This window comes from Oryctolagus cuniculus, chromosome 1, assembly GCF_051225735.1.
Source record: "Oryctolagus cuniculus isolate XC-2025 breed Fujian yellow rabbit chromosome 1, ASM5122573v1, whole genome shotgun sequence".
NCBI classification, from domain to species: domain Eukaryota; kingdom Metazoa; phylum Chordata; class Mammalia; order Lagomorpha; family Leporidae; genus Oryctolagus; species Oryctolagus cuniculus.
The window spans coordinates 136447871-136471335 of NC_142867.1; the positions used below are offsets into that span (position 1 = coordinate 136447871).

General features: G+C 42.7%; 1 protein-coding gene across 25 annotated transcripts in view; it reads right to left on the bottom strand.

Annotated features, from left to right (window-relative positions):
- The window catches only part of AGTPBP1 (ATP/GTP binding carboxypeptidase 1), a 182910-nt gene that overhangs the window by 4522 nt on the left and 154923 nt on the right, over positions 1-23465 (bottom strand). For 23 of the 25 annotated variants that reach the window (XR_016222756.1, XM_070049197.2, XM_070049205.2 and 20 more), the window contains 3 exons: positions 23329-23460; positions 17811-17987; positions 12941-13101 (listed from right to left, as the gene is read on the bottom strand). Coding sequence is in view for 24 of the 25 variants with exons in the window: in XM_070049197.2 (XP_069905298.1) it covers positions 12941-13101; positions 17811-17987; positions 23329-23460 (470 nt within the window). In the remaining variant the exon portion in view is untranslated. Of the gene's footprint in view, positions 1-4252; positions 5121-5415; positions 5467-12940; positions 13102-17810; positions 17988-23328; positions 23461-23465 lie in introns of those variants that run through there. The other 2 variants (XM_089315668.1, XM_089315660.1) reach the window with 2 other exon arrangements.

A 23465-nucleotide genomic window follows, 5' to 3' on the forward strand; every position in this document is an offset into this window, starting at 1 on the left:
ATTTGCAAGTTCCGAAGGCAGTGACCAAAACCACTGTGATTTCATACAGAGGTACGTTTGTTTATATCCTCTCTGTTTCCAAAAGGCATTTCCAAAAGTCAATGGATTTAAAAGCCATCAACTCAAATAATGCAAAGGAACAATAAATTGCTAAGATGATCAGAGAAGCAGATGTCATGAGGCACCTAAAATTAGGGCATTACTGCAACTGACTGTTAAAATCCAGTTTGGATACCCACAAGGCAAGGATGGAGAATTAACGGATGGTATAGTTCTAATTTTTGAAAAGGAGAAAACAAAATCCATCTGGCAAGAGCACTTTTTTCCTAGAGTTACTTTAATCTTATTCATTAAAGAAAAGAGAAAAATACATTGGAAAACCACCTTGAGCTAATATAATATAGCAAACTCCCTCTGCAGCACTCAGAGCTTGCCCATGACAGAGCAGTCCTGATAAATCAAGCTGAACACCATACCTAATGCAAGAACAATGTCACAAGTTCAATACTGTAAATCAAATATGTAGAGTAAATCGGCTAGGTCTTTAAAACATGAAGCTATCGAAAGAGAAGGTTATGTGCCCTTTAAAATGCCTGTTGCCATCTTTCTTTCTTTTGGACTACAATCACTCGTTTCCCCTCCTTGTTTCAAATTCTCAGGAGACATCCTAGGTGAGTCTTAGAATAGATGGAAATGGAGTTAAAGGAGGAGGCGAGAGAGAATTGAGAAAAGGCGAGTTGTCTATTGCCACAGACTTGGGTGTCGCTATTTTCTTCCTGGAGATGTTGTAACTAGAAGTGACCATGGAAACGCAAGGAGAAGGACCTGCTCCAAGGCCATGCCCTGTGTATGCACAGGGGCTGGACCCAGAGACAGGGTGCACGGGGATCGATGTATCCTGACACAGGCAAGGAGTGCACAGCCTCTGTGATGTGGCCGGCTGGGTGAGTGGGCTCGCGAGACGTGAATCTCAGCCTCCCAGGACCCCAGCAGAAAGCAGAAGGCCATACACGAAAGTGGTTGTGGGGCTGCAGTCATGCACTGGGGTCGGGGTCGGGGCCAGGACCTAGCTTTCCACACGAAAGTGAGTGACCAGAAAAGTCAAACCAATCTGAACTGAAGGAAAGGGTTTAAAGAAAAAGCCTCGTGTCAGAGGCTACGAGGAAGCAGGAGAGGAATGTGACATGGGAGGGACAAAAATATCCTAGATGGAACCAAACAAGCTAAACAGCAAGAACACTTAGAACAATGCTGATATTAGATGCTGATGTGCACTTAAAAAAAAAAAAGGAATTATTTATTTATCTGAATGGTAGAGTTAACAGAGGGAGAGGGAGAGACAGAGAGGTCTCCCATCTGCTGGTTCACTTCCCAGATGGCCACAACAACAATGGCAGTGCCAGGGCTAAGCCAGGAGCCTGGAACTCCATCTGGGTCTCCCATGTGGGTGGCAGGGGTCCAAGCACTTGGACCATCTTCTCTTCTGCTACTGTTCCCAGGCACCTTAGCAGGGAGCTGGTTCGGAGGTGCAGCAGCCAGGACACAAACTGGCATGCACTTGGGATGCAGCTGTCTCAGGTGGAGGCTTAACCCGCTACGCCACGGCGCTGGTGCGCACTTTTTAAGACAAAGTAGCACACCCTGGAGGGTAAGTTCTTGAAAAATCAGAAGCAGCGCCATGGCAGGGAATGTCCACAATCCAGAAAATAATTTCACCCTGTCAGCTCTTGATGGTGGCTCCTTCTTCAAGCCGTGACGGGAAATAAGGGTATGAAGTAGTCCCCTCCTCTTATCCCACTCCTGTGACTCACACGGGCTCTGATATTTCACTCCTGTTCCTGCAGATCCCAACAAAATCATGTTCCCAGACCTTGCTTCCCTTAGACCTACACACCGCGACTGAAGTAGACCACACGCGACCAGCAGCTGTGAGGAGGCCCGGTGCTCCCTGCAGAACATGAGCAGGATCAAATGGACCAAAGGGAAGAGGAAGTTGGTTGGAGGAACAGGCAGGCACGGCAGGGGTCGGGGAGTGAGGAGAGAAGGTTCCAGGCTTAAGTAACTCAAACACTAACACAGTAGAAAGAAAGGCAGGGATTACAACTCTCAACACTGACACTAACCTTTGTCATACTATACCAACTGCCATTTCCAATCCCTTTTTTACTAGATCTTTCCATTCCATGAAACAGTGGTGAAAATCCCTGATAGCCTGCTGTTCTGATCTGCTTCATTCCTTTCTGTCTCCTTCTCACCGGCTTCCCGTTATCTAGACAGTCCTCAACAGGTATCTAGAGAAAGGTTCTTGGTGGACAGCTCTTTTTATGTGAGGGAGCCCATCGATTTTCATCTGCATTGGGATGATTTCCAAATCCAAATTTCTAGCCCCCACTTCTCCATTCAACTTCTCCTGCAAAGCGTGGCCTTGCAAGATTGATTCTCAGGGCTCTCTCACTGCAGCCTGTTGGAAACACAGCACTGCTGCTCCCCCCACCCAGAGCCTACTCTAACACAGCACTGCTGCTCCCCCCACCCAGAGCCTGCTCCTCCTTCTAGTAGTCCCAGATCACTCAGTGAGTCACGACGACCAAAATTACCCTCGCGCAAGTCAGCCACTGCATCCTTGGCCCAACTCCTCGTCTCACACTTCACGTCACAAGCCTTCGCCGATGTCGCTTCCTCTGTGTGAGGTCTACGTCTCACCACCCTTCTGCTTCTGTTTCTTTCAAAACCCAGCTTGCGCTCCTCTTCTGATATTCTTCCGTAAAGCCCACCTTGGGCCAAGTGCCTTCTCTCCATTCCCGCTTCTACCCTGCACACACATTCTGTCCGAGCGCTCACCATCTGCAGCTGAGACCACCCACTGGGGCCTGTATCCCTCAGTAGGATGTCAACAGCCTCAAAGTCCGGAATGGCAGCTTCCCCATCTGAGTCCCTCCTGGAGGTCTGACAAGATCATCAGTTTTTGTCTGGAGTACGATCCCATCCCATTGAAATTACATTACTGAAAACGCACTGCAGGCACAAGACCAATCACAGGAACTCATCTTTACTTTATTATCAATTCTAACGCATGCTTCACGCACACAGCTTAGGAGTGTCTTCATACCCATCATCTCACATTATTGTTGGGGCAACCTTCATTTAAAAGACAGACCAGCCCCTAAGGTCATTGCCTGAGGGTTCTAAAACAATCCTTGTGTGTCAGCAGATGGGAATTCAAATGTCCTTGGAACCATAAGAAAAAGAGAGGCCGAATCAGGAGGTGACTATTTCCCATCTCTGTTAACTTTGCTTTCCTGCCACTCCCGACTGGTTCCCTTCATTCCCTTCACGCACGTGTACTCCTTTTCCGTGTTTTGTTTCATTTGCCAACAGCCCTTTCCATTCTAGATTTTTCCAATCTTTCCATTGTAGATTGGAGTTCTTACGGTGAACAGGAGCAAGGCATTAAGAAAATACTACATTCTAAAAAACGACAGTAATTTAGACCAAAAACAAACGCTGCTTCATGCAAAATATCAAAACCTGTGCTCCAGGAGCCTTCTCAAAGGATGAACGCATTGACACACTCTGCTGTACGGCACCACTACAATGCACAGAAGGTTTACGATGCCAACTGCTTTCTAAAGAAAACAAACAATTCTGCTTCACACTAAGCTAGTAATCACTACACAAAATTAAGCCTAAAAATCTACCTTCTCTCTCAAGTACCCACCGTCTACTTCTAGTAGAGCTACTCTGCCAGCCGCAGTAGCAGATTCAAGACCTGCACTGCCCACGGAGCCAGAAACTCCGGGCTTCTACCTGGATTCTTCTAACCAGCCGGGGACCCAGAGCTGAGCCCAGGGTCCCAAGTGCAGAGCTCTCTAGCTCACAACGCTGTTTGGTTCAAGTTAGGTAATAAATGCGAAAACACTTACTAATATTATAACACAGAATGTTATGACAATAATAAAACCTATCTTGTTAAAGAAAAAAGGAAATCAACTTTTCTCAGCTTCTAAGCAGGTCAGACAGCAGCCTGTCCCAGGCCAACTGGACCAAAACACTCATTCTAACCTCCGTAGCCCAGAATCCTCCCTTATGCAATTTTGAGAATAATTTACCTGTTTTAAGACAGGACAGTAAAAACATCACGGGGAGTGGGGAGGGGTGTTGTAACTGATGCACAAACAAGAACATTCCAATTTGTGGACTGCCTGTGTCTGGCTTTCTTGTGTTGAAATGTCAGATAAGGTGAAAGCACAAATACTAGAGGATAATTTATTTATACAGTTTGATTCCAGTCTTCTGAGATAATTACATCACATCCTAAATATCACAAAATAAACAAAGTCATCCACAGAAAATACAAGTAACAATTTTTGTCAGTAGATACTGCATACACACAGAGCTAGTGAACAGAATATCTATTTGGAAAAAAAAGGAAGGAAATTTGACAACTTATTGATACTTTTGCTGAAAAAAGTACAAGCCGACTGCAGGAAACAGTAATTAGTGAAGTCACTAAACTCCACTTCACTTGCTATCCATCTAAAAGCATTCCTTACACATAAAGAGAATGTTCAATGGTTAGAATACCATGCAATAGAGTTCCACAAACTGAAACCAGTGTGTTTCAGTAATTCTGCTTATATTTTAGAGTGTGATACAAGGTATAACGAAGGGATAGGAGTTTCCAAGTTAGAGCTGGGTCCAGTTCCTGGTTTGGTCAGGCACTGCTCCGTGGGTCCTTGGGTCACTTCATCTCTCTGAGCTTCAGTTGCACACATATGTAAAATGACCACAATGCCATCTGTCTCTGACTGTTCTTACGAGAACACTAGACTCTCTGACATGACCACACTCAACAGAAATTCATCCAGTGTCCCAAGACCAGGTTCGGCGATTTGCTAGGGAGACTCCGGACTCAGCAAACAGTCAGGTTCACGGTTGTGACTTATTACAGTGAAAGGATACAATGCAAAATCAGCAAACAGAAAAGGTGCAAGGGGCAAAGTCCAGTGGACACCAAGGTCAAGCAAGGCGCAGCTGCTAAGAAGCAGGGGAGCCATCCAAGTTTTCAGTAATTTCAAAGGACTGCAGGCAAAAATTGGAGTTCAGAACTGCCAAGTTTCCTGAAAGAAGGGAGTTGCAGAGATGTGACCCCAATACTTGACAGTTTTCTCCTAGAGGCATCTGACAAATTCTTAAACTATACAGAGCAAGAAGCTAAAATAAAATGCAAAGCAGATAGCAGCAAAACAAACAGAACAAAATAAACAGACGAGCAACGGGTGTATCGCAGTCTTGTGGAGCTGAGGCCAGGAGGAGCCCTGGGCCTTCCATGGTGACCTCTGCAGGGCTACAACCTGGAAACCGTGGGAGGGTAAACCAAGCATTAGATGACTTTCACACATTTTTGCGCCCTACCTAAAGTCAGCTCAGGAATTGAGGTGTTCTGCTGCGCTCTGCTCCAACAGCCTACCAGAAGAGAGAAAGGAGGAATTTATTTAGAGCCTTTAGTTTTGATACACAATATCTGGCATTTGACCAATATTACCAAAGTCATGTCAAGAAATAGAACATGAAGGAAAAAAAAGTCCACTAGAAACAGATTCAGAGCTGGTACGGTATTGGAGCTTGTCAGATACGAACTTTCAAGTAACTGTGAAATAGATGACAACAGCAAGAATTAAATGGAAAGGGCGAACTGAAAAAATAAATGAAGTTAAGAAGTCCAAAATCGGTTTCACAGAACTAGTGAAGCAGAAATAAGGAAGCAGAAAATTTCCATGCGGAAGCAAAAAGAGCAGAAAAAAGGACAGCAAAATTCAAAAAAAAAAATAAATACTCACAAAAATTAAACCTTCAGAAAGAAAAGCATGTGGCAGAAGCTACATTGAAGAGCTAATGGCTTGGGATTTTCACGAACAATGACAGACTCCAGCCATGTATTTAGGATGGACTAAAATTCCAACAAAGTAGAACAAGTACAAGGAAAATCCACTGTCAGCACTCATAGCAAACTTGCTTAAAAACAACAGCAAACAGCAAAGGAAAGAGATCCAGAAGAGACACCCCCACCTTCAAAGGAACAAGAAAAATAAGACTGACAGCCACGTTCAACAAAAACAGTGGGTGCTGAGTTCACGGAAGTGACATTAGGCATCCTAAGATCGCAGCATTATCTGTGAAGAGGTGAACAGTGATTAACTTGTAGCCTAGGAACTCAAGGACTCATACTGTCATCTCCAGGCTGTCAATACAAGAGAATGCCGAGCATGGAAGAAGCTTAAAGAGACAAACACGGAGTAACAATAAAATAATTAATTTCAAAGCAAACAAGGGAGACGAAAGGAACATAACACAGGTGAGACTAACAGGAAGTAAATATGGTCCCTGATGGCTCTCTCTGTCTCTACCTCTCTCTATAACTCTGTATTTCAAATAAATAAAATAAATCTTTAAAAATACATACACACAGAAACAAACAAAAAATTGAATTAGATGAGAAATATAGAGTCAATAAAATACAAATCTCTCATGAGATAAGCTCTATGGATAGTGAATTATAAACTGCTACTGAAGACCCAACCAAGGGGCTGGCGCTGTGGCGTGGAGGGTTAAGACACTGCCTGCAGCCGGCGCCGCGGCTCAATAGGCTAATCCTCCACCTAGCGGCACCGGCACATGGGGTTCTAGTCCTGGTTGGGGCGCCGGATTCTGTCCCGGTTGCCCCTCTTCCAGGCCGGCTCTCTGCTGTGGCAAGGGAGTGCAGTGGAGGATGGCCCAGCTCCTTGGGCCCTGCACCCCATGCTTCTCGAAGGCAGGAGAAGCACCTGGCTCCTGCCTTTGGATCAGCGTGGTGCGCCGGCCGCAGCGCGCCAGCCGTGGCGGCCATTGGAGGGTGAACCAACGGCAAAAAGGAAGACCTTTCTCTCTGTCTCCCTCTCTCACTATCTACTCTGCCTGTCAAAAAAAAAAAAAAAAAATAGACACTGCCTGCAACACCATCCCATATGGGAACTGGTTTGAGTCCCGGCTGCTCCACTTCCAATCCAGCTCCCTGCTAATGGCCTGGGAAAAGCAGTGGAAGCTGAAGAAGCTCCTGGCTCCTGGCTTTTGCAGGGTCCAACCTGCTGCCATTTGGAGAGTGAACCAGCAGATGGAAGATATCGCTCTCTAACTCTTTCAAAATAAATACATAAATCTTTTTTTTTTTTTAAGACTACTTAGAGTGAAGAGGTAGAAAACAGGACAAGACAGCTAACAGACATGTGTGAAGAAGAGGCTCCAATACAGGAATTCTGGAAGAACACAATAAAGGGAATGGTTAAGAAGCAATTTTCAAAGAGAAAGTGGTTCAGAACTCTTCACTCAAATGTGTCAAGGTCTATTAAAAATAAACCCATTCCTATACACAATGTGCCAAAATTAAATAGCACTGGAGGTAAGGATAAAATCTTAGAGTTGCAGGCAGCAACATTCCGTTCTAGAACAATGCTACTTAAAGTGTGGTCCACAGACCAGTGTGGCTCACAACCCTCTGACCACGAGGACGAAAGTACAAATAGCAGCCAGCATGATGTATTTAGAAACTCACACAACAATCGGACACTGTGACTATGTGCGTGGTGACCCACAACAAGAAACTGGAGCGGAGGCCTGTATTCCCTTAGGCCCCTTCTGCCATTTTCGTAGTATTTCATTCTGATATTGTCACTTGAGTAATCAAACAAATCGGAAAACAGAAACTAGCTATTTGCTCTGGCTGGTTTTGAAGCACTCTCAAAGGCTAGACCAGTGAGAAGAGAGTGCGAGTGGGGCCAGCTGAGAGAAGAGGCAGGCATGGCTGGCTCACGCTGCCCCTCTGAGACGCTGGCAGTAGATGGCTATGTTTACTGAGGACACATGGTGGCTGCTGCGTGCAAAGCAGACGGGAGCAAGACTAGGAGGCCACGAGAGGAGCCCTGGCAGGAGACGGTGGCAGCCGGAACTGGCCTAACGGCAGAGATGGCCAGAATGTGGAAAACCAGCAAGACGTTTCAGGGAGCAACCCGAGAGCGCCGGGTGATTAATTGAGGGCAAGGCAGGGAGTGAGAGACGCCAAGACGTGAGCACCTAGGTGGACGGAGAATGCTGATTTGCTTTGGGACAGGTCGGGGGGCCGAAGTCTCAAGCTGGGTTGTAGACAGGTTAACCCAGTGTGCGAGTGTGTGTCGTCAGGTTGGAAGCTGGACATGCAGGTCCAGAGCTCAGAGACAGAGAATTTAAAGCCCTGAGAACGAATGTCACCCACAGAAGAGAAAAGGGAAGAAGATGCAGCAGAAAAGCTCAGAGAATATTTATGGTCACCTCCCACCTGCTCCCTCCTTTTTTCCTCCTCAACAAACATACTCAAGTGATCTGTATTACATTCCCTAGGGCTTTCATTTCCAAGGTAACTGGTATTAGTGACCACTAAATGACGAATACAAAAAGCTAGGAGAAGAGAGGTTAAGATACATACAACCCTCCACCCACTTTACCAATAAAGTAAATAATGACAAGAATCTACAATTATTCCTGAAAGGTTTCTGAGAAGAAAAGGATAGTTGAATGAATAAGCAACTGCTATAAAATTATTGAAATCATAAATGGTAGTAACTGAGAAAAGCTTTGCTAAAATAGGGGTGGGGCAGAGGGTGGAAGTCTGGCTTGGTTAAAACACTGCTTGGGGCACCCACATGCCATATCAGAGTGAATGGGTTCCAGTCCTGCCTCTGCTTTTGATTTCAGCTTTGTGGAAGGTGTGCCTGGGAGGTAGCAGTGGGGTCCCTGACATCCACAGAGGACACCCAGACTGCATTCTGTGCTCCAGCCCTGGCTGTTCAGGGCATCTGGGGAGTGGACCAGTACATGGGAGATCTATCTGTGACTCCTTCTCTCTGCCTCTCAACAAAACAAAAATAAACACGTTTTCAAAGAAGTCAGACTTAGAGTCAACAGTACGTGCCAATGATCCTGTCTGAAATTCTGAAGCTGGCTGGGGTTGCCTTCAGCCCGCACTCAGCACTTCTTTGCTCCATCTGTATTACATGGAAACTGGTTCAACAACAAATGTGCATCGAAGGCTCTAGCAGTGTACCACATTACACTGGAACCACTGGCTCTGCAGTCACCACTCCCCTCAAAGCGCCACATCGCCTGCGGCTTACGTCCATTCCTAACATGCTGAACTTACACATTTTACACGAGGATGCATCAGATTATCATTCCATGCTTAACAACATAGACACTTTCTCACTTTCTCACTCTTGTTCTCTCTCTGCCTTTCAAATAAAAGCTTCAAAAAAGTGGGAAGGGAACACAGCCTTGTGGCACACTGGGCTAACCCTCTCTCTGCCCGAAATGCCAGCATCTCACAGGAGCATTGATCTGAGTCCTGGCTGCTCCACTTCTGAGTCAGCTCCCTGTAATGAGCCTGAGAAGGCAGCAGAACATGGCCCACCTGGCGCAGTGGCGCAGCGGGTTAACGCCCTCGCCTGCAGTGCCAGCATCCCATCTGGGCGTCAGTTCTAGTGCAGGCTGCTCCTCTTCCCATCCAGCTCTCTGCTATGGCCTGGGAAAGCAGCAGAAGATGGCCCAAGTGCTTGGGCCCCTGCACTCACACGGGAGACTTAAGTTTCAAGCTCCTGGTTTCTGCCTGGCCCAGAACCAACCACTGTGGCCATCTGGGAATGAACCAGTGGATGGAAGATCTCTTAACTCTCCATAACTCTCTGTAACTTTGCCTCTCAAATAAAAAACAAATCTTAGTAAACATACACACACACACACACACACACACACACACACACCCATTTACTATTTCTTCTTGAGCCTAGATCTGAATACTGGCTCCCTTGATTCTTCCACCTTAGCTTTTGTAATCGCCCAATAAGCCTTTCTTTCTTACCTCAATTAGTCTATTTCCCATGGCTAATTTTGTTTACTCTATATTCAGCTGCTGTTTCTTTGCCAACCTTTATCTAGTACTTTTGAAGTCGTAGCCTAAAACTCAGGGAAACTTTCAGACACACCGAGGCCATTTTAAAGTACTGCAGTAACTCTTCGCTGTCAGTGATGTTTCGCTATTCCCCTTCGTGGGCCCCGCTGTGCCCCTGCACGCGGCTGAGCTGGGCGGCTTCCATCACATTAGCTCCCTTGGCACACCGAGCACTCGCCCCTGCTTCCTGTTTCTTCTGTTCTCCCAGAGCCTTGGACAACACTCTGCCTGCAGCAGGTCTGCAGTAACACTCAGAAATAAGGCCAGCCAGCCAGCAGACACCGCACGGCAGGCTCTGAATGACCAAGACTGCCTTTAAAAAGCTCCTCGCTTTGGAGAGGTGGAGCCTGAGCGGGGTGAGGAAGATACCCAAGAGAGGGCCGTGGAGATGGGAGACTGTGGTACACAGGTGGGCTGACCAATAAGTAAAAATACTAAAGATCATGGGAGCCAGGTTTCTTCCTGTTAAACAAAGGAGTCAGAAATTCAAAAAATAGCCTGAACCCCTAGTTATAGGATTGGAATGAAAGGTTTCACTGGGAACTCAAGATTTTCAGATTATGTCTACGTTACGCCGGTAAATATGTAAATATATTCTAGATATCTCTGTCTACTGAGAGAACTTGAGAGCAGTGACACCACAAAAGCATCAATACAACCAATATCTAGACTTACTGTGTTACACCAAAAGCAACCAAGGAACCCTAAAGAAACGGCTGATCCCAACGCTGGGATTAAACTAAATGCAAACACGTGCCTGGAAAGCCTGTGTGCCAGAAAGGAAGGAAGTCCTCAGAGCATGACGGGAATATGTCCAAAATGCAGGGAAGTTGTTCAAAGAGGCCAAATCCAGGCAACTGTGAGTTTCAACATAAATAATAATAAAAACTCATTGAATTACAACTGTTGAGCCATAAGTCAACACATATAAATTTTAAAATGAATTTAAAGTTTCCTAAAAGATAGAATATTGGGACTGGTGCTGTGGCATAGTGGGCTAAGCCTCCACCTGAGGTGTCAGCATCCCATATGGACACTGGTTTGAGTCATGACTGCTCCTCTTCCAATCCAGCTCTCTGCTATGGCCTGGGATAGCAGTAGAAGATGGCCCCAAGTCCCTGGGCCCCTGCACCTGCATTGAAGACCCGGAAGAAGCTCCTGACTCCTGGTTTCAGAACGGCCCAGCTACGATCATTGAAGCCATTTGGGGAGTGAACCAGCAGATGAAAGACCTTTCTCTCTCTCTCTGTAACTCTACCTCTCAAATAAATAAATAAAATCTTAAAACACAAAGAAGAAGAAATAGAATATTGACATATACCCATAAAAACACTTGTTAGTTATGAACAGGGAGAAGAGTAAGGTTGACAGACACCCCCTTGGTAAAGTGTGGTCAAGAGAACGTTCTGAGTAGAGGACCACATCAAATCTGTGTGTACAACAGCACAGATACAAGGGAAAGAACACAGCATCCACACTCTTGCCAGGGCTGCAGAACTTGAATATAACCCCAAGGAAAGGCAGGCAGACTCAGACGAAGGATTTATGATCTTCAAAAGCATCAAGATCAGCGATCTACGAAAATTCACTTGAGATTTCATAAACAAGAATGGCAGCATGGAGGGAGAAGTCAGGAAACAGGAAAAAAGGGCAGAGTAACATTTCAGGGGCAAACTTCTTTCAATTTCTAATTGGCTCTAGTAGGCATATAAGTTTACAGGCATACACTGATGAGAAGGAGAGACTGTTAACCCGTTCTGTGCCACAGTTGCCTTGGAGAGTCTGATGAGGCTTATGAACTCCTCATGGCAGTACTTTTAAATACATAAAACTAAATAAATGCAATTACAAATGAAACCAACTATACTGAAATTCAATGATCAGATGCTAAGAACACATATAACTGTGTATGTGGTTTCTTTAAAATATGTGCTTTTCTAAACACATATATGTTCATTTTAAGAGTAAAATTAGGCAAGGGTGTAAAAAATAGACAGTTGTGAAGTACTGGTAAGTCTAAATGATATTTCAGGATATCTAAAGCAACTGTAGTATGCCTGTGGTTTCTGGGTTATGAATTCATCAATTAAAAGTTAACAGGAGGCTTCTAAATTCAGTGAGAATTTCACTTCCATTGTTTTCAGCAGGCACACTGAAGAACAGAGAATGCAGATGACCACCTGTCTAAATTAGCATATTTATAAATAATGAAGTTCCAAGTAATGCTTCAGTGACACTCAAAACTGTGATGTATATCAGTGATACGGATGATAACGCATGCCAATAACTAACAAAGTTGAAAACAAGTTCATATCTAACAACGAAAATACTGAAGTTTCTTTAAAATAGAACTATTCTTACCCATATGCACCAAAATATAGAGTCTAAGCCCTGGCATTATAACGATAATTATGGTGTTGAGCTTACAACCAGGCAAAATTTCCATAGCTGGAATTTGAAAAGAAAAGCATGAGCTAATTCAGAAGAGGCAGAAACAGGCCTCCAAAGGGAGGCTAAATTTAGCTGTTTCTAATATGTAGAACCAGAAAGTTACTGGATAGACATCCAATGTGTGTACACATCAACAAAATAAAGGTTCTTGATGTATGAATCCTCACTCTAAGCCCATTCTTTATAGATTACCAGGTGCAATATTTCGCACATTGTTTCTTTCTGAGTTAAAAGTAGGCTTGCAAGATCACTACCAACAGCTGCAAAGTATATCCATTAAAATCTCATCCAAATATCAACATGAAGAGAATCAGGAATATGATCACAATTTGGAACAAAGATTGGATGAACAAAATTAATTATTATCAATTCTAAGCATACTTGTGGCAGTCAAACTCTCTATGCCTTTCCAAAACGTAGCTATTAAACAAAGCCTAAAAGTACACTACAATATAATAAAAGATAGGTGTGTCCTACCTAGTTACTTTGCAGCTTGATTCAATTAAGTCATTTTCAAAGTCGAGCAGGCTGGAAGGTAGATTGTATTCCAATGGGGATGTCAATCTTTTCAAACGCAACAAACCAACACAAAATTTTGCTCCCATCTCTTCCAGTTCTCGAGTACCAATCTGTAGACCCTAGAAACAAAGAAATATTACATATGTATTTAGAAAGTCTGGGGGGCAGGTGTTCGGTGTGGCAGCAGAGACACTGCTCGGGATGCCTGCATCCCATATCGGAGGGCCTGGGTTTCAGCCCAGCTCCACTCTTGCTTCCTGATAATGTGCACCCTTTGGAGGTGATGGTTCAAGTATCTAGGTCCTTCTATTCATGAGCTACAACTGGACTGAGGGCTGGTGTTGTGGTGCAGCAGGGTAAGCTGCCACCTGACGCCAGTAGCCAGCATCCCTATGGACACTGGTTTGTGTTCTGGCTCCTCCACATTTGATCTAGTTTACTGCTATTGAGCCCAGGAAAAGCAGAAGATGGCCTATGTACCAGGGGCCCCACCACCACGTGGGAGACACAGTTGGAGTTCCAGGCTCCTGGTTTCAGGCTGGTCCATCCAGGCAGTTGTGGGTGTTTGAAGAGTGAAGCAGCAGACAGAAGCTCGCTCGCTAGCTCTCTCTCCCTCCCTTCCCCTACCCAATAACTCTGCCTTTCAAATAAATAAAATAAATCCTTAAACGACTTTTAAAAACAAAGTTTGCTATTTTTTTTTTATCTTTTATTTAATGAATATAAATTTCCAAAGTACGACTCATGGGTTACAATGGCTTTCCCCCCCATACCGTCCCTCCCACCCACAACCCTCCCCTTTCCCACTCCCTCTCCCCTTCCATTCACATCAAGATTCATTTTCGATTATCTTAATATACAGAAGATCAGCTTAGTATACCTTAAGTAAGGATTTCAACAGTTTGCTCCCACACAGAAACATAAAGTGAAAAATAATAGATGATTTTTTTTTAAATGATGATGAAATCAGATCAGACCTATTGTCATGTTTAATCCCAGTGAGAGTCAAGTTGGGAATTGATAATTTTTTTTTTTTTAACAGAAGATCAGTTTAGTGTACATTAAGTAAAGATTTCAATCGTTTGCACCCCCATAGAAACACAAAGTGAAATATACTGTTTGAGTACTCGTTATAGCATTAAGCCTCAGTGTACAGCACATTAAGGACAGAGATCCTACATGAGGAGTAAGTGCACAGTGACTCCTGTTGTTGACTTTACAAATTGACACTCCTGTTTATGGCATCAATAATCTCCCTATGCACCAGTCATGAGTTTCCAAGGCTATGGAAGCCCCTTGAGTTCTCCGACTCTTATCTTGTTTAGACAAGGTCATAGTCAAAGTGGAGGTTCTCTCCTCCCTTCAGAGAAAGGCACCTCCCTCTTTGAAGACCTGTTCTTTCCACTGGGATCTCACTCACAGAGATCTTTTTGCCAGAGTGCCTTGGCTTTCCATGCCTGAAATACTCTCATGGGCTTTTCAGCCAGATCCGAGTGCCTTTAGGGCTGATTCTGAGGCCAGAGTGCTATTTAGGACATCCGCCATTCTATGAGTCTGCTGAGTATCTCACTTCCCATGTTGGATCACTCTCCCCTTTATTTATTCTATCGGTTAGTGTTAGCAGATACTAGACTTGTTTATGTGCTTCCTTTGACTCTTAGTCCTTTCATTATGATCAATTGTGAACTGAAATTGATCACTTGCAACAAAATGGAGGAATCTGGAACACATCATGCTGAGTGAAGTAAGCCAGTCCCAAAGGGACAAATACCATATGTTCTCCCTGATCGGTGACAACTGACTGAACACCAAAAAGGAAACCTCCTGAAGTGAAATGGACATTATGAGAAATGGTGACTTGATCAGCATAGCCCTGACTGCTAATGGACAACTTAATATATTATCCCTCATAGTATTTTTTTTTTGTCTGTTCTACTTAATATGACTGGTTTAATTCTGTAATTATCACACAGTTATTCTTAAGTGTTGAAAATTAACTGAAATGTGATCCCTGTTAAACATAAAAGTGGGAATAAGAGAGGGAAGAGATGTATAATTTGGGGCATGCTCGGGCTGACTTGCCCCAATTGGTAGAGTTGGAAACATACCAGGGGATTCCAATTCAATCCCATCAAGGTGGCATGTGCCAATGCCATCTCACTATTCCAAAGTTTGCTATTCTCTGCTACACTGCATTAAAATTCCAGTAAAGTAATTTAAACTATATTAATAAAATTAAAAACCTGAACCAGAACTTGACAAGGATAATGTCTGTAACATGTAACCATTCTGGGTCACAAAGGAACTATCTTTCCTATAGGACATTGCTAGAATGTCTACTGACATTCAGTGTGTTGCAAACTGTTATCATCAATGCACTGGGGAGGAAAAAAAAGGTAGATGAATAATCTGTGGTCGCTGTTACTCTTGGAGTCAATATGCTCAACTATGCTTAACAAGATCTTGATGGTATTTCTTCTGATCTGCTACTTCAGATGCCAGTGTTGAGCTACTACAGTGTTAAAATGAAGGCTCCAATATGAATCCTTCAATATATATTACAGGACTTTTACTGTGTGATAAAAGAAATTGGTCAGTAAAAAACCAACAGAAAGGTAACTGTCAAAAAAAGAAACAAATCTATGTCAATGAGGCATTAATAATGTTAAATATCTATGATCCATGTCAATTAATGTCCACTCCAAATTCTCTCTACCAAAGAAGACTTTATCTCAACTTCTCCCCTCTTCTTACCACTAGTTTCTAAATAAGCAACACAAAGTTTACCAAAAGTTAAATGTTACCACAGAAAATAAGACTATAAACTAAGATACTGCTTATTGCTTATTCTTCAGATATAAAAACCAATCTCTAATCTAAGTGGGATTCTTGCACCAACCAAAGTTGCGGATTTAGATGAGAGCAGAGCCCAAGAGAGGGGCATCGTAGAACAGCTCCTCAGTGCCTGGGCTACAGAGCTCCTACGGCTCATGGCGCCTGAGGAAAATGAACCGTGGAAGCCACTACTTACTGTACATGATGTATGTGCCTTTACAATGGCTTAACTAAACAGTCGAGCCAGCTCCCACATAGCCCAGAAAATATGACTCAGTGGCTTTATCAGAACGTGTGTTTGCTCCTCAACTCAAAAGTTTTAAAAAGGCCAGGCCTGTTTCTGAATTAGTTCATAGAAAATAAAAATAAAGAATATTCACAGCCAAAACTCAGTACATAAAAATATTGCTGAGGCCGAAGGAGACTGCTTCCTAAAACATTATTAGATTACTAAAACAAATCAGCAAACAAGTTTAAAACTTGTTATGCATGAGAAGCATGTGTGGGGACAAAGCATATGGGAATTCGGTACTTCCCAGTCAATTTTGCCCTAAACAGGAAAGCTATTACACACACAAAAATCCTGACTTGGTAAGACACACTTCTCTCCATTAGTTTTGAATGAATGTACACTCTATTAAGTGAATCATATAAAAGAGAAATGAGTATTTGTTACATATTTGTTTTATTTTTAAAGGTTTATATATTTATCAGTTATAAACAACAACTTCAGAAAACTGGTTTAACAGTGTATATTTCAAAATAGATTTTAGCTTCCTTTAAAAATTTGGATATTTCATGCCCAAATTTATCAAAACACAAACACAGTGTTTTGTTTTTATTTTGAAAGAGTTACAGAGAGGCAGAGAGAGAGAGAGAGAGAGAGTCTACCATCTGCTGGTTCACTCCTCAGATGGCCGCAATGGTTGAAGCTGCGCCCATCCAAAGCCAGGAGCCAGGTGCTTCCTCCTGGTCTCCCATGCGGGTACAGGGCCCAAACACTTGGGCCATCCTCCACTGCCCTCCCGGGCCACAGCAGAGAGCTGGACTGGAAGAGGAGCAACCGAGGCTAGAATGTGGCACAAATATGGGATGTCAGCACCACAGGCAGAGGATTAACCAAGTGAGCCACAGCGCAGGCCCCAGAGCAAGATCTTCTATCCACTGGTTCACTCCCCAGATGGCCATAATGGCCAGGGCCAAGCCAGACTGAACCCAGGAGCTTGATCCTGATCTTGATGTGGGTAGCAAGTACCCAAGCACTTGGGCCATCTTCTACTGTGGAAGTGGAGCAGCCAGGACAGGAAAGGATGCCCACATGGGATGCCAGCTTTGCAGGCAGTGGCTTAACCCATTGTGTGTGTCTTTGAAATGCAAATCTCTTCACTGAAGAAGAACCAATGGAAGGAAGACCTTTCTCTCTGTCTCTCTCTCTCTCTCACTATCTATAACTCTGTCAAATTAAAACAGAAAGAAAGAAAGAAAGAAAGATAGAAAGAAAGAAAGATAGAAAGAAAGAAAGATCTTGCTCTATCGCTCCCTCTCTGTAACTTCTTCAACTAAATAGAAATATTAAAGACACAAAATATAAATATAACTAGTTGCTTTATGAAATACAAATGTTTAATTTTAAATACATAAAAATAAATTTATACCCAACATATTAAAATATTTTTATTAACAATGTCTCATTCATTATAAATTACTTATCGGTATTTGAATATTACTCCAGTGCATTTTCTTAAAACTTACGAATGTAAATAGATGCAAATAACAAAAACTTAAGCATTCCAAGCAAGCTCATGAGTTCAAAGAGGTAGAACAGAAAAACCTGTTCTGAAGATTGCATATAATTCAATTCCATTATCATAAATTACATATAACTCAACAAAACAATTGCATTATTTCATACATACTTGAACGCCCCCAGAAGTACATAGGAAAGCAAAGTCCTCAAATGTTTTTAATGACTGAGAGCCTTAGAGTGTTTTACCTTGTACTTTCCCTGGTCACAGCCACACAAAGTACTCTCCATGGTGTAGCTTCTTTGCACTCCTATTTCTCTCCAAACCACAACTCGTGCCGTGGATTCTTTAGATTTCTCCACTACGAAGCTACAACTGCTCATGCAAAATGCTGGGGCAATATGGCTCAGTATCTTAGGTAAAGTCTGTAAAACAGGAAAGATAATAAAGCAAGAGTTCTTCTTCATTAAAAATGTTTAATTTTTTTCATGAAACCATAGTGTTTATAGTGAATCTCCTTGCTGACATATCCTCTGCTAATCAAATATCAAAACGATCCTCTTGTAAATTTAGAATGCTCTGCATTGCTAAACAGATAGAAATCAGTTAAAGCATACAATGGGAGACAGGATCACATTTATAGCATCAATCAATACGTAGACTAAAACCATGCAAGCCCTGCTGATGGCACTAAGTGATGGTCAGGAGACAGAAGTTCCTATGGTATGTAAGATGACTATGGATAACTACAGGACTGTGTGTATGATTTTTTAAATAAACTAGAGGAGAGGATTTTGATGTTTTCACCAGAAAGAAATGATGAATGTCTGAGATAATTACGTTTACCCTGAAGTGGACCTTGCATAATGTCTACACGTTTCCAAAAACATCACATGCTACTCCCTAAGTGTTTATACTTTTTATATATTAGTCGAAAATACGAATTGTCTAAAATGTGGAAATTTAATCATGAAAGATTTAACACTGTAAATGTCAGTCACTCCTAAATTAATCAATAAAGCTAAGAAAAATCACAATTGAAGTGTACCCAAATTCTTGCAACTTGAAATTATTCCTGGGACAGGTGTAGTGCAGGTTAAGCTACCACTTAGTAAGCCTACTTCCCATATCTGAGTGCTGGTACAAGTCCCAGCTACTCCACTTCTGATTCAGCTTTCTGCTGATGTGCAGCAACCAGGTATGCAGTGGGTGATGGCTCAAGGGTTTGGGTCCCTGCCACCCATGCAGGAAACCCAGATGGAGTTTTGGGCTCCTAACTTCAGGGCCTGGCACAATGCTGACTGCTATGGGTACTGGGAGAGTAAACCAGTGAATGGAAGGTCTGGGTCGGTCGGTCTCTCTCTCTCTCTCTGCCTTTCAAGTAGATGCAAAAAAATAAATAAACAAACATTAAGAGATTATTCTCAAGTTCACCTGGATGTGTAAATAAAGGTATACATCCTAGAAAATCCTTAGGAAAGAAAAGCAATGCCTGGAGAAATAGTCCAATAGAGATAGAAACCTGGATCACAAATCTAAAATAAGTTACACTGTGACAATATTGTAGGAACACACAGATCTCCGGAAAAGAGAATCTGGAAATAGAAATAAAGCTATTACAGTAATCATTAGTGAAGGAAAGATATGTCATTGCTTAAATGTGCACAACTCAGTGTTCACTGAGAAAAACATCTGAAGTCACTCTTCATTCAGTTAAATTCTATCTGGACTCAGAATTTAAACTTAGTAAGTAAACTTTTCAACTGAAAATAAAAATAATAAACATGAAACTGTACTTTGAAAAATTTGGAACACAAATGCTATGTTAAAAAATCAACAAATACCATAAAAGTTCTAAATTACTACATATAATAATAAAAAACTAGGAAACATATTTGTAATATGCAAAAGAGTTCTTATTTTAAAAGTAATAACTAGATAATTAGTATAAAAGCAACCAGAGGGGCGGGCGCTGTGGCACAGTGGGCTAAGCTGCCACCTGTAGTGTTGGCATCCGATACTGGCAGCCAGTTCGAGTCCCAGCTGTTTCTCTCTTGATCCAGCTCTCTGCTATGGCCTGAGAAATCAGTGGAAGATGGCCAAGTCCCTGGGCCCCTGCACCCCCGTGAGAGACATGGAAGAAGCTCCTGTCTCCTGGCTTCAGATCAGCCCAGCTTTGCCATTGCGGCCATTTGGGGAGTGAACCAGCAGATGGAAGACCTCTCTCTCTCTGTCTCCCCCTCTCTCTTTGTAACTCTGCCTCTCAAGAAAATAAATTAAAAAATCTTAAGAATAAAAAAAGCAACCAGAGAATATGAGAAAACGCTATTTGAAAAGAGGGAGATCATAATTGGCCAAACATAGGAAAAGATGCTCAGCCTCATTTATAATTACAGACATGGAGAAACAGCACTATCTTTCATGGTATCTCTGAGACTCAGTTCTACAATCTTTTTTAAAAAAAAAAAAAAAAAAACAGAGTGGCAGACTGGCAGAGAAAGGAGGAGAGGCAGCAAAAGAGAGATCTTCTATCCACTGGTTCACTCCCCAAATTGCTGCAACAACCAAGGTTGAGCCTGGCCGAAACTAGGAGCCTGGAGCCTCTTCCAGGTCTCCCATGTGGATGGCAGGGGTTCCCGCTGCCTTCTCAGGCTCACTGGCAGGGAGCTGGATCTGAAGTAGAGCAGCTGGGTCCTGAACTGGCACCCATATGGGATGCTGGCATCGTAGGCAGAGGCTTAACCTGCTATGCCACAATGCTGGCCCCCAGTTATACAACCTTTATGACGAACAGTTTGGCAATATGAATCAAATTACCACCAACAGTGGACTACTGAACAAATACATTGTGGAACACCTGTATAAGAATAATGAAAATGCACCATAGAAATCTTGGATAATTATTGAAAGACTGAGATAGAACTAGCAAGAGGCAAGAAGCTTCACTGAGCACACTGATAAAACTGACTCATTAGTATTGAGAGAGAGTGGGAGATGACTTTCACTTCCTACTTTATGTGCTTCTGGAATGTTCTGTTTTAGACAACTCTAAACATTTTATTTACTTGGGAAGGGAGAAAAAGAGACAGGAGACCAAAAAGAAAATGTGCTTTAAAATTCTGTTAGGAGCACTGGTTTGCTACCAAAACCTTTTTTAGGAAAACAACCTGGGGTGCTTGTTTTGGCATAATACTGTGACAGAACGTAGAAGTTTAGAACTTGAAGCAGTAACATCTCATCCCAGTGTGATCCACACAACGTTTTAGCCAAGCAAGTGTGTCAAGGCACACAGAAGTTCTGTTCACTCGTCTGTCCAACAGCAATGATAGTCTTATTTAGGATTAGGGGTCTACTACAAGCATAGTTCAAACACTTCATGGGAAAACAGATGAGAAAGTAACTTCATTTTGTTGCAAAATGAATAATTGATATCCATGCAGTTTTTGTCACAGTATGTGTTTTCCATAAACTTTTTGGACATCCCTCATATCTATAATATTTAGCGATATTAGGTGCCTTAGAAGCTAATATTTCATTAAGCCTAAATCACAAGTTTTCTCCCAATAAGATGATTATCACAGTGTAAGAATAGTAACAATACTTTTATAACTTATTTTGAACTTATTTAAACAGGGAAAAAGTGCAAAACTAGTACAAAAAAATGCCACCTCTCTCCCTCAGCTACTCTTAATGCTAACAACCACAGAACAGCATCAGGACAAAAAATTAATCCTGATTTAATACTCTTAGTAAAACCACAGATCTGTTTTCAGTGTCATCAGTTTTTCTGATATCTTGTTTCTGTTTCCAGATCCCATCCGGAATCTCATACTGCATTTCGTTACCAGTCCTCCTGCGGTCGCTAGTCTTGCCACAGCTTTCATGATCTTAAACAATCCTGAAAATTACCAGCTTTTCTATCAAATGTCCCTTGATTTATATGCTGTAACTTTTTGTATTTTTCTTCACTAAACACATACACTAACAGGACACAAGAGTCCTAAGATTTATCATCAGAATCCCCGCATTTTTGAGTATTAACCTATCAAATTATCTGGGGTGGGGGGCAGGTCATGGCACTGAGTGAAAAACAGAGGCCCATCAAAGATGTTCACGTCTTAATCCCAAAACCAGGGAATTTGTTGGCTAACACGGCATGGGCCTCAGAGACTCTGAGCAGGAGCAGGGTCTCGATGGACCCTGTAAGCGGAAGTGGAGAGAAGCTGATTACAATGGAAGCAGAGGTCAGAGGTCATTTGATTCCATGACACAAAGAACACAGGCAGCCTCTCCACGTGGAGGAGGAAAAACAGAAATGGTTCTCCCCTAGGGCCTCCAAAAACTATGCAGTCCTGCTCACACCTTGATTTTAGCTTACACTTCTGATCCAAAGAACCGCACGTTCATAATACATTGCTGAAGCTCCCATACTTGTGGTACTCTGTGGAAATGCTCCCTCTACTCTTCCCCCTCCCCGCCCCTGTCTTTCTGTCTCTGTCTCTGTCTCTCTCTCACATACACACACACACACACAGATTCCCCTTAACAACCCTGAAATGTAAGATAATATTAAAGAAATGAAGAAAAATGGACACCAAAGGTAAACACATTTGCTCTCTCGTGACTGTGCCGCAAGCTCATTTCTGGAGGCTAAGTAGGAACTCCCAGAGGGAAAGCTGACAGAGAAGCAGGAAGGATGGTGATGGCAGTGGTGTCCTAGAGGCCAACACATGGGAAAGTGCGCCCTCTGCCATCCTCCGCGCCTCACTGGTGACTAGTCCTGGGCTCTGCTAACCTACTGTCTCCTTCACTTAACGTGGCCTCACACCACAGGGCTCCAGAGCCGCGGACGGCAGGCAGGGCAGCGGCATGGCTGCTGTGCCCACACGCTGGCCTTCCACTCTCTTCTGCTGCCTCTCACCCCTGACCTGGGCCTCTCTCTTCAATTTAGTTTCCTCACACTTTCCTCGTTTTCAGAATACTCCTTTATTTTTGTGAGACTATCTTCCAGTAACTCCAGAAAAAGGCTATTTGTGATGTAAATTATTAAGATTTTCAAGGTCTGAGGACATCATTTTTACTTTCACACGGATGCACAGGATGGAGTATGAAATTTTTAGGTTGGAAATCTGAGAATTGTGAAGGCTTGCTCCACTGATGTTTTAACTGGGGGCAGGTGGATAGGATTCCAAGGAGAGCAAAACGTGCACAGTACTTGGGAATAAGACTAATGAAGACAGCAGACCTGGCTGCAGAAATTTTCTATCTTTGCTGAAGAATATAAAAGACTAAATTACACAGACAGGCATAAAATTCACAAAGAAGAATAACAGGCATAAAAGAGTCACGGTAATTTTTTTAAAAGAACAAGAAAGAGAAATTCGCCCTACCAGGTATCGGTACTAACTTAACACTAAAATGATATGGTATCCAAAGAAACAGAACCAAGACTGACAGCAGGTACAGAGAGCCTGGAACATATGGCTGCAGCAGATCAACACAGGAGAGACTCTAGGGAAAATGGTATGGCTACAACTGATAGCCAGGGGAAAAATAGAATTACACCCTCACATTTCACACAAAAATAAATTCCAAATAGATGAAAAATCTAACTACAAATCGCAAAACCTCAAAATAAAAAAATCTAAAACATAAATGGCAAAGTGTCAACATCAACGAATCTGAGTAGTTCATGAATGTTAAGTCACTTTCTGTAGTTTTACACGCTTGAAACTGGAAAACTCCTGAGTCATCTGTAATAATTACCCTGTATCCCATGTCTTCCACAACATCACATGAAGAGGCATTTTCGTTGGTGTGCCACACTGTCTCTTTGATGCTGCAGCCATACATAAACACATTCTTCTTTCGGGAATGGCCATGATAATCACAATAAACCTTGA